The sequence below is a fragment of the Opisthocomus hoazin genome, chromosome 7 (genome assembly GCF_030867145.1).
Source record: "Opisthocomus hoazin isolate bOpiHoa1 chromosome 7, bOpiHoa1.hap1, whole genome shotgun sequence".
Classification (NCBI taxonomy): domain Eukaryota; kingdom Metazoa; phylum Chordata; class Aves; order Opisthocomiformes; family Opisthocomidae; genus Opisthocomus; species Opisthocomus hoazin.
This window is the reverse complement of record NC_134420.1, coordinates 55,500,956-55,515,594: the sequence shown is the minus strand read 5'-3', so window position 1 is coordinate 55,515,594 and position 14,639 is coordinate 55,500,956. Positions and strand designations below refer to the sequence as shown.

The 14,639-nt window shown below is 43.8% G+C and overlaps 1 protein-coding gene across 1 annotated transcript in view; it reads left to right on the top strand.

The window, feature by feature from the left end:
* Window positions 1–418: 418 nt before the first annotated feature.
* The window catches only part of NRDE2 (NRDE-2, necessary for RNA interference, domain containing), a 69,988-nt gene continuing 55,767 nt past the window's right edge, over window positions 419–14,639 (top strand). The window contains exons 1-2 of the mRNA XM_075426103.1: window positions 419–481; window positions 2,777–2,868. Of these exons, the coding sequence (XP_075282218.1) occupies window positions 471–481; window positions 2,777–2,868 (103 nt within the window). The 5' untranslated portion in view covers window positions 419–470. The remainder of the gene's footprint in view (window positions 482–2,776; window positions 2,869–14,639) is intronic.

Below are 14,639 nucleotides of genomic sequence, written 5' to 3'. Positions count from 1 at the left end.
CGTTATACCCGACAGCGGGGGCGCGGGCGGCAGAGCGCAGAACGCTTTGCCTTCCCAGAGCCTCCTGCAGTCTCCCGGGCGAAACTTGGTTTTTTCCCCCTCGGCAGCAGCGGGCCGTGGCGGGCGGGCTCCGTGCCGCGCTCTGCCGGGGCGGCGGCCGTTAGCTGCCCTGGGGAGGCGGCCGCCGCGCAGCTGGCCCGGCGGCAGCGCCAGCGGGGCAGAGGCTGAGGCGTCGGGAGCAACGCCAGGGCAGCCGAGCGAGCCGCCCTGCCCGCCCGCCCGCCCGCCTCCCTCGGAGGGCCGCCGGTGACAGCGAGCCACTCGCCTGCGCGTTCGCTGGCGGCAGGGCCTATATCCTCTCGCGGAAGGTTACCGTTCGCTGGCGCGGCGTCGCCCCGACAGAAGCGGTGCTGAGGCTTTTGAGGCAGCACTTTGTCAAGGAGCGGCTGATTGGCTAAAAGGACTCCGCAATGGTTAGCTGGTAAGAGTCAAGCCCTGTGATTGGTTGCGTTGTACCTGCAATGCGTCAAGTGAAGATGCTGGAGTGCGTGTGCTGGCGGGCTTCTGTGGGGATCGGCATGGTGGTGGCCGCCCGCAGCCTGGCGAGGTCCGCACCGCTCTCGGCCCTTCCTGGCGGTGTCAGCAGCCCTAGCGCTAGATTTCCCGCTTCTTTGTGGTGCTGCAGCTTGCAGCAATAGCAATTGCTTGGCTCGTGAGCCAGGACTGGCAGGAAGAAGCTTTTCCTCAGTCAGCTCTCCGTCAGAGCTGGGTTTCTGTGTCAAAAAGCGGGAGAGAGACAAAGCCTCTTTTCTCACTCCGTCTCCATAAGGTACAAAACGTGGCAGTGCAAATTTGCTTATTCTGCACTTCCGCTGTCGGTGCGAGAAGCGTTTCTTGGACTGCTGCTTGAAGTGACAGTTTGAGCGACAGTTGGAGGAGGACGTGCACAATGAAGTGATGAGTGATCTCTTAAATATCTTGCCGAGACACTGCGGAATCTTTCGGCACAAAGAGACACCCCTGCCAAACGGGTGCCGAGCTGCGGAGTGGCGCGGGGGCACGCGAGGTTGGGCTGTGCCCGCCTGGGAGCTGGGGCATCGTTGGGCGTCCCGGGCCCCGTGGGCCTGGCCAAAGCCCACTGCAGCCCCGTTGCGTGAGGAGCTGCGGGCACGCCGTAATCACTCATGTTGGGTTTTCGTATGTCTCCGATTGAAATAAGCATAGAGAAACCAGAAGCCAACAAATAGCAAAGCTTTCTCTGCAGCAGTAAGAGGCTTACGGGACCGCTTTAGAAACGATGGGGGTTTCAAACCAGCAAAAACTTCCTGGCACATCTGCCAAGCTAGGTACAATAACCATCTGAGCGTAGAAATAGGTTACAGACACTCATAATATCTAAATTCTTCGGTATTTCTGTTATTGGAGTGTTTTTGTTGCTCTTTTTCAAAATCCCATTCTTGAAGAGTGAGTCAGCAAGAAGTCTGTGAATGTGTCAGGGAGCAGTATTTTAAATAAGGTTTCACTGCTAAGCAATTATTAAAGAGCATGTTTACATATGAAAAAATTGCAAATTTGCATATGAACATAACGGCCCAGTTTCTTGACTCTAGTGAAAGTTTTCTTCCTAGCTACAGTTTTCAGGATAACATTCCTGATGTGCTGTTGGAAGGATTTTGAGTTAAATTCCATGGTGAGTTGTTTCCTTTATTCCATTTGCTCACTAGGAAGTAGAACACTTTTTATTTTAAAATTATCATGATTTCCTTTTCACAGTCTTACTGAGTTCAAACAGCTTTCCTGCTGGCATGAACACTTCTTAGTGTCTTTTTTCCAAAGAATTCTTTCAAAATACCAAAAACAATCTAGCTGCTTTTCCTTGTAGTCCTAGCCAAGTGGAACAAGTGTAGTGAAACCTTTATGGGAAAATTATATGCCTGTGTAATTATAACATTTATGAGTGAGGGTTTGCTAAAGTGAAACATAAAAGTGAGATTGCAAGCTCATTCCATTTCTCCTTGGTCACTTAAAGTATGATAGCATTTTCGAAAAATTCACGTTTGAAAATCTTAGGTCTAAACCAACTTAAGGTCTTAACAAATGGAATGGAAATGTGTATAAAGCCCTGGTAAAGGCATCCCACAGTATTCTCCAGAACAACCTTAAACATTGTATATTAGTCATAAAGCCAATTTGTTGAATTAGTTTGATATAATGACTGTACAAATAATAGAACTACATTAATTTCAGAGAACCTGAAAAAAGCTTTTAGAAGTGACATCATCACTCAGTGGGAAATAAATATACCAGTTTCAAAGTTGACAAGTAAATCATTGTTGCCCTAAATAGTCTCCTGTAAAGCAGACTGTTTAAAAGATAGACGCAAGGGCTTGTTTGTGTTCAGGACAGCAGTTATATTCTAAGAATTAGCTTACTTGAAGCACAAGTTGCTAGAATGAATCAATGGGAATAAATACCAAGTACACATTTATTAGAAGGAGTTACATTGATCAGGCTCAGGTATTTCCAAATCAATCAAATCTGAGTGATAATCCTACATTTTATTTTTTTATGGGTGCTCTATGTAGGCCATGTCCAAAGCCATCGGTGAGCATGGGAAAGGTAATACGGAGTAGTAAGCAGAGTTCATTACAGTTCTAAATATATCACATCCAAACCATTTTGACTAAAAACATGCACCATCCGTTTAAAGCAACCATTTTAAAAGCAATGTATTTATAGCAATGTCATTACACTAATATCTGTTAAATATATGCAGGTCTGCCATCTTATGGAGCCTGAATGGTACTACCAAACAACAGAATATGGAACTACATATTAGGAGAATAATGTTGAATTTTGCCTTTTCAGGTAATGTGTTCTTTCTTCTAAAACTTGCACCATTTGGACTCATTGTTTCTAGTTGATATGTATATTTATTTCATTTACGTATGCATGCAGATGTACACGTCAGTCACAGTCAAATCAGGACATTACAATTGCAAGTTCAAGCATGGAAAGGCTGGGAAGCATTAAAGTTGAAGTTGGTTGTTTACATTATATGATAGCCTTGAACAACATCACCATGTGCTATTTTTTTCTTCGTGACTTCTGTCTGATTCAGCATTCAGGTTAGATGGTGCTATTTAGTGAATAGCTGTTCAGAATTTCGCTTTAGCCTCTTTGTTTGGCGTGTCACTGTGTTGTACTTGCTGCAAGCTAGTCAAGCCCTACTCTAAAGACAAAATTATCTATTACTATATGGGCTTTTCTGTAGCTGTTATTATTGGAATATTATTATGAACAATTTTGAATGAAGTTTGTACAGGCCAAAGCAGACAATGGTCATGGAAATTTTCAGCCCAAGTGATTAAAGTTTGGCAAAGCTATTGAAGTTGCTAAAATTATGCTCTTTGTTTGTTTGTTTTTATTTTCTATTTTAATAAAAGCTGATGTCAGATAAGCTTGATAAGTGACTTCTGGGTCTGCCAATAACAAATGCACAAGAACACAAGAGTGTTATAATTAGTACATAAAGTATTATTACACATTATTTTCTCTTTAACTAGTACAAATTTATTTTTAGTTGAAAAGGATTCCTCAGGAAGGCCTTATTACTTTGCTTTTGAAAAGTCTGCGGTAAGTTAGGAAAGTGGTTGATCTAAGTGGTTGTGATACCATCAGATATTGTAGTGGAGCACTTAAGGTAAGCGAACTGTCTAGCTTTCAATGAGGTTTTGTAGAGTTCTACCAGTTGCTGGAACATCTGGTAGTGTCTGGAATCTAAACACTTAGGAGGACGTCTCATTTCACTGAGTTGTGCCTGTACTAGAAAATACTCTGTATTTTCTCCATTTAGTGTCATTTGCAAATATTTGCCTCTACCCTGATACTCTTGGTGAGAGAAGACACTCAGCACAAACTGCCACTTAGACTACTGTCAAGTGAATTTGATAATGTGAAATTCTACTTAGTGCCACAATAGAAGTCTTAGCATAGTGGATTTTGTGTAAGAACAAATGGAGTCTTCACCTTTTCAGTTATTTCCCATTTATAAGAAGGGTTTTCTCCCATATTTGATCTTGCTCAATTGTAATACCATATTTTCATATGTGTCAGAGTCCAATACTCTCTGACCAGGTTCTTTTAGATATTCCATGTCAGGATTTAATGTTTAATATAATATTTAATTATTTGATATATTCAGTGTTACATGGGATTTTGATTTAGAAGAGTGATACAGCAATGTACTGAAATTACAGCACAAGGATAAAATAGCAATTGCAATATGCAGGTGAATCACAACAAAACATAATTCTTGTTATGGGTCTCACCATCATGACACTGAGCATCTCCAGTCACCAGAAAGGACCTTGTATTAACAAACAAGGAGGGACTGGTGGAGGATGTGAAGGTCGGAGGTAGACTCGGCTGCAGTGACCATGAAATGGTCAAGTTCAGGATCCTGCATGGAGGAAGCAGGGCGATAAGCAGGATCAAAACCTTGGACCTCAGGAGGGCTGACTTTGGCCTCTTCAAGGAGCTACTGGCAGAAATCCCGTGGGCCAGGGCTCTCGAAGGCAGGGGGGTCCATGAGTGCTGGTCATTTTTTAAACGTCACATCCTCCATGCTCAGGAGTGGTGCATCCCCCTGAGAAAGAAATCGAGCAAAGGAAGCAGGAGACCTGCATGGTTGAACAAGGAGCTTCTAGCAGAGATCAGGCAGAAGAGAAAGGTCCATGGAATGTGGAAGGAGGGACAGGCCACTTGGGAAGAGTGCAGGAATGTTGTCAGAGCCTGCAGAGATGAGACGAGGAAGGCCAAGGCCCACCTGGAATTGAAGCTGGCAAGGGATGTCAAAAACAACAAGAAGGGCTTCTTCAACTACATCAGCAGCAAAAGGAAGGCTAGGGACAACGTGGGGCCGCTGCTGAATGAGGCGGGTGTCCTGGTGACGGAGGATGCGGAGAAGGCAGAGCTACTGAATGCCTTCTTTGCTCCAGTCTTCAGTGCTAAGACTGGCCTTCAGGAATCTCAGGCCCCAGAGGTAAGAGAAGAAGCCTATAGAGAGGACAACTTTCCCTTGGTCAAGGAGGACTGTGTGAGGGATCGCTTAAACTATCTGGACGTCCACAAATCCATGGGCCCTGATGGAATGCACCCACGAGTGCTGAGGGAGCTGGCGGATGTCATTGCTGAGCCACTCTCCATCATCTTTGAGAGGTCCTGGAGGACAGGAGAGGTGCCCGAGGACTGAGAAAGGCCAATGTCACGCCAATCTTCAAAAAGGGCAAGAAGGAGGACCCAGGGAACTACAGGCCGGTCAGCCTCACCTCCATCCCAGGAAAGGTGATGGAGCAGCTTATCCTGGAGGTCATCAACAAGCAAGTGGAAGAAAAGAAGGTTATCAGGAGTAGTCAGCATGGATTCACCAAGGGGAAATCATGCCTGACTAATCTAATAGCTTTCTACGATGACATGACTGGCTGGGTAGATGAAGGGAGAGCCGCAGATGTTGTCTACCTCGACTTCAGCAAGGCTTTTGACACAGTCTCCCATAATACCCTCCTAGGGAAGCTCAGGAAGTGTGGGCTGGATGAGTGGTTGGTGAAGTGGATTGAGAACTGGCTGAATGGCAGAACTCAGAGGGTTGTCATCAGCGGCGCTGAGTCTAGTTGGAGGCTGGTAACTAGTGGTGTCCCCCAGGGGTCGGTACTGGGCCCAGTCTTGTTCAACTTCTTCATCAACGACCTGGATGAAGAGTTAGAGTGTACCCTCAGCAAGTTTGCTGATGACACCAAACTGGGAGGCGTGGTGGATACACCAGAAGGCTGTGCTGCCATTCAGCGTGACCTGGACAGGCTGGAAAGTTGGGCAGAGAGGAATCTGATGAGGTTCAACAAAGGCAAATGCAGGGTCCTGCACCTGGGGAGGAACAACCCCATGCATCAGTACAGGCTTGGGGTGGACCTGCTGGAGAGCAGCTGTGCGGAGAGGGACCTGGGTGTCCTGGTGGACTACAGGTTAACCATGAGCCAGCAGTGTGCCCTGGCTGCCAAGAAAGCCAATGGGATCCTGGGGTGCATCAAGAAGAGTGTGGCCAGCAGGACGAGGGAGGTTCTCCTTCCCCTCTACACTGCCCTGGTGAGGCCTCATCTGGAGTACTGTGTCCAGTTCTGGGCTCCCCAGTTCAAGAAAGATGAGGAGCTACTGGAGAGAGTCCAGCGGAGGGCTACAAGGATGGTGAGGGGACTGGAACATCTCTCCTACGAGGAGAGGCTGAGGGAGCTGGGCTTGTTCAGCCTGAAGAAGAGAAGGCTGCAAGGGGACCTTATAAATGCTTACAAATATCTTAAGGGTGGGTGTCAGGAGGATGGGGCCAAGCTCTTTTCAGTGGTGTCCAGTGACAGGACAAGGGGCAATGGGCACAAACTGAGGCACAGGAAGTTCCGTCTGAACATGAGGAAGAACTTCTTCCCTCTGAGGGTGACGGAGCACTGGAACAGGCTGCCCAGAGAGGTTGTGGAGTCTGCTTCTCTGGAGATATTCAAGACCCGCCTGGACAAGGTCCTCTGCAGCCTTCTGTAGGAGACCCTGCTTCAGCAGGAGGGTTGGACTAGGTGACCCACAGAGGTCCCTTCCAACCCCTACCATTTTGTGATTCTGTGAGTATGTGGGTTGAAGCCAGGTCAAGCCTGTTGCTCCCTCCAAAGTGCATGTTGTTGGTTGCTCAGTTTCTATGCTCCATTTTTGGCTGAGCCACGTATACACTTCTCCCCTGCCATGTTGGTGTAGCTAGCTCAGGAAGACGTTATGCTCTACTTGTTATCTCAGGGAAAGCTGTTTATACAGTGTGATGACCCACTGGTACACTGCTGTGGTTTAACCTGGCAGCTGTCAACTAAGCAGTAGACAGCTGCTCGCTCACCCCTCCCTTTCCCCCCAGTGAGATGGGGAGGAGAAATGGACAAAAGGGAAAACTCGTGGGTTGAGATAAAGGCAATTTAATAAGGCAGCAAAAGAAATACTGATACTACTAATAATACTAATAATAGTAATGATAATAACAATTATAATAATGAATATGCAAAACAAACTATATACAATACAGTTTTTCTCATCACCCAACAACTGATTTGCAAGCCGAAAAAAAAGTTCAAACTCCTAGCCAAGAGAAGATTCAAACTCCTGGAAAACTTAAAAGCTGATAGCCCCCCCTGGCAACCCCATTCATAAACTGATCATGACATCTATGGTATGGAATATTTCCACTGGCCAGCTTGGCTGTCTGTCTGTCTGTGCTCCCTCCCAGCTTCTGCACACCTGCTCAGTAGCTGAATATGAGAAACTGGAAAAAGTCCTTGATTTACAGTAACAACTGAAAATATCAGTATTATCAAGATTCTTTTCCTACTAAATTCAAAACACAGCAGCTACTGGGATGAAAATTAACTTTATCCCAGCTGAAACCAGGACAACTAATTAGTTGAAATAGAATACAAGATAAAGCAAGAGCTCACTTCTTGTGGTATGGTTTTGGTGGTTATTAATGGGGATGACAGCGATGCATTAGTTTGTTGCTAAAGGTGCCAGGTACCTTTCCAGTCTCGTATGGAAGTTTGTAAAGCTGTTGTGGGCCAGCTTGCAGCCATTCTGATTACACCAGCTTTCATTTCTTCCAATACTGATAATCTATTTGCTAGAATTTCAGTACCAAATGAATTAAGTATTCCTGATCCTATACCAATTGCACCCAGCAATGTTTGCATGATATCTCTTTTAGTTCTGTGTCCTCTTGGTGTATGATTTTGTAGCCATGAATCAGAGGGACACTATATTCAGCACAAGTCTTGTTCCATGCACTAGTGCTTACATTGGTTAAGTTCAAATGTCTGTTTGTTGTCATTAATTTTGGAGCCACAACCATGGGCTCTCATCCATCACGCAAATTGCATGAAGGACTACCTTTGTTAAGAGGTTCTTTTGGTTGCTTGATAAGATACCCAATCAGGAACAAGTAGTATCTTAATTTTGTCCATTCACATCAACTTCCTGTTGATTCTTAGCAGTTTTTATAGAAAAACTGCTGTATATTATTACATTATTCTCAATGTTTACAATTTGAGCATAATTCTTATGAGCCATTAAGATACAATTAGTTGCCTTACATGTCTGTAGTAACGACTTCATTTTATTGTTACAATAATTCTCATCCAGTATTAGATATAGCTAAAGTCAGGATAATTTTAGATTTTAGGATTACTGTAACATTATCGCCTACTATCAATCCTTGTCCTCATGCTAACGCAGACAGTATTCTTCCTATAACTAGTTGCAAAGTTGGTTTGCAACTGATGTTCAACACCTGAGCTGTTCCAAAGGCAATGTGGAAAGGCAGAACCTGTTAGAGGCAGGTCTCAGGCATACATTCTCATTGTCAGTACTCCCATGGTGATAAGGTAACCCTGTATTTTCTTGCAAAACAAGACATGTACGTCTCGAACATAATCCGAGCCCCAGTTATTGTTAACTGACTCCCTGTAATGTCTGCAGAATCCCATACTCCTTTTCCTTTATAAAAATCCCACACTCCCTTTGTAAAACTTTTTTTATTAAATGTGATCTGTTATCAGATTGTATTTCTCTGGGCAAGGGAAAAGTACCAAACCACTGGTTTAAGCCAGCAATGATTGCTGGACCAGACGCAGCTTGGGTGGGGTGCGTGTTCCCTACACCGCTGTTTCTACTCCTGTAGGGATGTATTTCCAGCCTTCAGGTGTTCTCTTTAAAGGGCCAATATAACCTACTTCATGAGTTTCTCAGAGTAGTTTACCTTCCCTGAGACTGGCAAACTGTTGTCCTTTTGACAGGTACTGTACCATTGTTTGGAAATAATGGCATGTGTCTACAATATGTATTGCCAGAGCTTTTGTCACAGACCATTCTCTCCTTGTAGCTTGCTGAAATAAATCATAATTCACTGTGTGTCCTAGCCATTCCTGTAACCGCTTACTAGCCTTTCTGCCTCGAGTTTTGCAGTACATTTGTTTTAGCCAAATGATCAGTCATGTGATTCTACTTTGCCTCAGGGTTTTTAGGTTTTGGTGGGCAGATACATGTCCTATGGATATGCACTTAGATTGGTCTGTATCATAAATCTTTTTCCAGTGTGTTTTTCCCCATATGTCTCTACCATTTACTTGCTGATTGTTTTTCACCCAGTTCTCTAGCCACTGTGAACCAAACTTATTTTGTCTCGCCTTCCCATGGTGGCACATCAATTATTGGAGAGGAGGGCAGATGGCAGTATTTAATAGGCATCCCAATTTGCTCTACACTCTCCGATCATTTGTTTTCTTTATTCATCCCATCGCTTGTCACCTGGTGAAGTATATACAAAGCCAGTCACTGAACAGCAGTTTTCTGGGCTACCATTACGGGTAAGGGCTTACCAGTTAAAATTGGTTTTAAAATAGGAATGGGCACATGTAACTGGATCTCCCTTTTTTGAATTAATGGCTCAGTAGTTAGCAGCCCTTCATATGCAGCTAACAGCACTTTCTCAAATGGAGTGTAAATGGGAGCCTTGCCATGATCATAGAGCAAAACATAATGGGTAACCTGTTTTACTCTGCACATCTTGTTGCCATAATCCCCACGGATACCCCGCATAACCTATGCGTGTATGAAGTGTACTTGGGTGTGCAGGGTTAATGGGTCCCATAGACTGGTTAATAAAATTGCATCATTTAAAGCGTTTAATGTTTCATGATGATTTTGTTCCCAATTCCATATTGCATTTTTCTTCAGCAAATTATAGAGATCCCCTTAAAATACTGAATCCAGAAATGTGTGACCTCCAAAGCCCAAAAGTTTTTAATAAAACTTGTAACACTGTTTTATCAGAAGGTGCTTGAATGCTTTGTATCTTTGCTAATACAGATTCTGGAACAGTTTTCTGTACTCCTATCCATCTTATAGCTAAAAAAGTAGCTTCTTGACTTGGTCCTTGCCATTTCAAGTCAGGAAGACTAATATTTAATTCTCATAAATGCTGGATGATAGCATTCATACTTTGGTGAACCATTTCCTCATCATGTCCTCAAATTAGAGTATCATCTGTATGTTGCAAAATTGTTACTTCAGGTGGGAGGACGATTGATTCCAGCTGTTTTGCTAACATGGTATGGGCAATGGCAGGGCCATGTTTAAAACCTTGGAGTAGGCGATAAAACTATATTGTCTTCCACCCCAAGTAAATGCAAACTGTGGTTTGTCTTGCTCTTGCGTTGGGATCATAAAGACCATACCCGTGACCACGCTCCCACCCACAGGAGAGCATGTCCATATCTACTGTGCTGGGAACAGGGGCTGATAAAGGGCCAGTTGCTTTATTTAAAGCCCTACAGTCAATAGTCACGTGCCATATCCTGTCTGTTTTCTTAAAAGGCCATACTGGGCTGTTATATGGTGGGTGAGCTTTTTCGATAGTACTCCATTGCTCTAATTGTTTGACTAATTCTGTCACAGGTTTTATGGCAGGAGTTTATGGCTCTGAGCCTTCTTCCATTGTAGGGGTGTGTTGATTGGTCACAGCATGTCATTAGCTTCCTTGGTGTAAATTTTAACTTGTTTGTTATCTATCCTAGCATAGATTCCATGACAGCAAAATAGACTGATACTGAGCAGGGGCTCCCAGGCTTAAGCCATTGGATAGGGCCAAGCATTTGGTGCAACTGGTAGCACCAAACTTCTGTCCCCAGACTGGTCTGCATGGATGCACAGGAAGATACGTGCTTCCACACCCACCCTCTTATGCCACTTCTGTACCTGTGTCCACGCATCACATATTGAAGCCCCAAATATTAATTTGCCTCGCTCATGTCCACAAAAAGCAGCCAGTTCCATTTCCTCATCCACCTCCACTCCATCCACGTCGCGTTTCCTACCTTGTCTTGCTCCCAGAGTCCTGGAAAAGGTGTCTCTGGCTTGGCCTCTACAGCAGGGGCAGTGGTGGTGCAGTGAGACAGCAGCAAGTCACTGCCCATCAGCTGGTTGGTGTTATCTGCTGATCATACAGAACTCCAGGTGTAGAGGAGCTTACTCCTGGGTTACACATGCTGTTTCACAGTAACTGCTCTATGCCAGAGCATACTGGAGACACAGGGAGACTTTGCAGTGTGAATGGTCAGTGGCTGCTTGGAACTACTTCTGTGGTCGTGATTGCTCCGCAGCTCAGGTGAGTATGTATCTGCCACTTGTGTCATTCCTCACAATTTGAAGAGTGTTAAAAAAACAAAAATTATGTTGCTAATTAACAGGATTATTGATCTTGTCTGAATCTGAGAGCACTTCAGTGCTTAAACCCTGACTGTGTTCCTCTGCTTAAATTGATCAGAAGCTGGTCCCAAATAGGAGTGAAAGCAGAATGTGGATCAAGTTTTTGTGCAAAGCTGCATTTAAAAAAACCCTCTGACTGCAGAGATTAAAACATAGTTGAGTTGGTATGTTGAGAGAAAAATCTTACAAACTCTTGTCGCTATTTATGTGCCTTGTCCTAAAAATGGTTGTTACTGATAAAGCAAAATGGCAAAAAAGTAGCTGAAATTGGCATCCACCCTGCTTTCTTCAGCTCCCAAGCTGCAGGGATGCCACACGAAGCTCAGAGGTTGCTACATAGAAAATACTGTTCTGGATCAGACTTGAGATTCACTGGATCAGTATCTTTTTACAGCTATGGCAAGATCAGGTCCTTGAACGAAGTACTCTCTGCTTGTAACAGGAGATAGTCTGTCCCCAGAAAATATTGTGTTCTAAACTGTAACAGTAAGAGATTTTCTTAAATTTGAAGCATGACATGTAATAAGGCTTCCAGAATTACTGTGAATAACCGTGGCTCTGGGTAGTTTGTTATCTATGTACATTTTTAGAATTTACTCAGTTCTTGACCTCAGTGGGTTTCTGTAGCAATATGTTTCACCATGTAGTTACTCATTGATTTGGCAAACAGTAATGAAGTACATTACTTCTACAAAAATGATACAAGATTTTATGTACCATTACAAAGGAGGCAACATTTCAGCTCTCATGTGTTGTCTAAGAAATCAACACGGAGTAAACTGCCTTCAGCTGACTGGTATCTTTTAGCTTAAGAAATCATATTAGGATTCTGATGTTAATTTGTAGTGTCAACATGTCTTAAGCTGGGTGCTTAGTGTTTTACACAAACATAATGTTTTCTGGGTTTTCTAATAATTCACAACAGCTTTTTCTAGTTATTTTCAGATTTCTTAATTGTGTGTATTTTTTTTACCTAAATGCATATATACATGAGTACCATTTAGCCCAGAATTTGTTTTACTCCTGTTTAACGATAAAAGCCTGCACAGATGGCTGCAAAACAGAACCTTCAAACACAGCCAGATTTGTACATTTGTGCTGATTTCTTGCTTAAGGGAACTCAATTTAAAATGCTGTACTGCCAAATCCATCCCTGCAGTAATTCTCTTGGCTTCACTGGATGGCCACATGGGATTGTCTGTGATATCTGGCTAAGCTAAGAGAGTCCGTGCAATTGCAAGGGGATTTGTTTGACAGTACAAAAAAATGAAGTCTGAAGAACATGCTACTGTGTTGGGCGTTGGACAGTTCAACCATTTAGTTCAAAGTAGTGGCCATGAGAGCCACTTCCCATTCAGAAACCACAAGACACAATTAAAATTTACTTTGATTTAGATAAAGGGCAGTAGAAAATGTACTCACACTGGGTCGCATGCAGGTGCAGACAATATGGGAGGGTCAAAGAGTCCAGTTGGTTTTCTGAGGATTTAGAAATAATTTTGGAATTGAGGAAGTGATCTGGAAGCTGCTGTAATTCTGTCTGTGTGGCAACAGAAATGCTGGAAGGAAGATTTTTAGGATACAGCTGCCTACAGAGAATCTGGGAACTACAGGTAAATAAATTGCTCCTACTCATCTGAATTTCTTTGTGCTCCATAAATCAGGATGTTATGCCCATTCTCCCTAAATAAAGGGGATCATATACAATTTCATCAGTTTCTTTTCCTAATGGAAACAACCTTAAAGATGTGGAAAGCTGGTTGGCTGTTTGGGCCAAAAAGAATTTGCATTGCTAGAGAATATAATATCACACAAGATTGCAACATAGGAGCAGGCCAACAGCCTGTTTGGCTTCATCAGTATTGCTTGTATGGTGCAGACAAAACAAGACAAAAATGAAAGTCCCAAAGCTAACTGATTTAATGAAATTGTGTACCTTATCTGAATATGTGCAGAGAATTACAATAACTAGTTCTGAATTTTTGATGATCCATTAAAGGCAAAGGGATGGCTATTACATTAGAGTAAAAATACTTGTGTTCACTTGGAAGTTGGCTTGCTTTTCTACAGTGAACTATATTCTTTTAAAATAATCCAAAGTGGTAAATACATTTATGGTGCAATATAAATAATACACAATATTCAGCTGCAAAGCTACTATCTAGTGCTAAAATGTACTTCCACACTAGAAAGTGATTGTTTTATCGTAGTTTGTAGGAAACTGCTGTGCTTGTAAGCTTTGTGTTAGCACTATTAACAGACAACCAAGAAATAGTTGCCTTACAACTTCAGCTGGATCCTCTGTGTCACCCAGCTCAGTCGGGCTGGAGCTGAGCCAAAGATGGAATGCTTCTCAACATCCTACTCCTAACTGTAATGTTTCCTGTTTCTTTTGCAAGTAATACTTAATAGTGTAAATGCCTCACTGGTGGTGTCACCTACGACATGTTGGCCTTTTCATTCTGCTCCCATACTTTCCTCCAGAAACTGGCCAGGCTTCTTGCTGCTGATGTTTCACTGCTATCTCTCTGGTTCCCTGTGGGAGAGTTTGTCGGGTCAGATATCCAGGCTGGATCCGTGCATGTGTATCGTATTCACCTGACCTAAAGGGCCTCCCGTAATCCTGCATGCTGGGGATCGTTTCAGCTGTCCCCGCATGAAGTTGGCTGCAGTTGGCCTGAAGCCCAGCCGGGTTTGAGCTGTTTCTGAGGGGAAGCGGTGAGGTGTGACTGCAGCACGCTGTCTGTCACTCCTGGTTCTGGGAACATGGTGAGGAGAAGCCTCGGCTCTTCCTTCAGAGGCAGCTTTGGTTCGACAGAATTTATGATCTCTGGATCTGCACGAAGGTGCATTTATTGTTTCCAGGCCAGGCACAGTCTTGCAAGAGACATTTGTACAGTGGTGGGCCTCAGCTAATAACTATGCTGGATGCAAGGTGGTTTTACATTTGTGGCAGATAATCTACAACATAGATAATCTAATCATAGATAATTGAGAATTGGCTCAATGGGTGTTAACAAGCCTGCTCTCAGTTTTGATCTTGCATAGGCTGTTATTTTACTGCTGTTCAAGCAGCAGTATCATCTTGAGTTACAGAATCACAGAATCACAGAATCACAGAATCGTAGGGGTTGGAAGGGACCTCTGTGGGTCATCTAGTCCAACCCCCCCGCCGAAGCAGGGTCACCTACAGCAGGCTGCACAGGACCTTGTCCAGGCGGGTCTTGAATATCTCCAGAGAAGGAGACTCCACAACCTCCCTGGGCAGCCTGTTCCAGTGCTCCGTCACCCTCAGAGAGAAG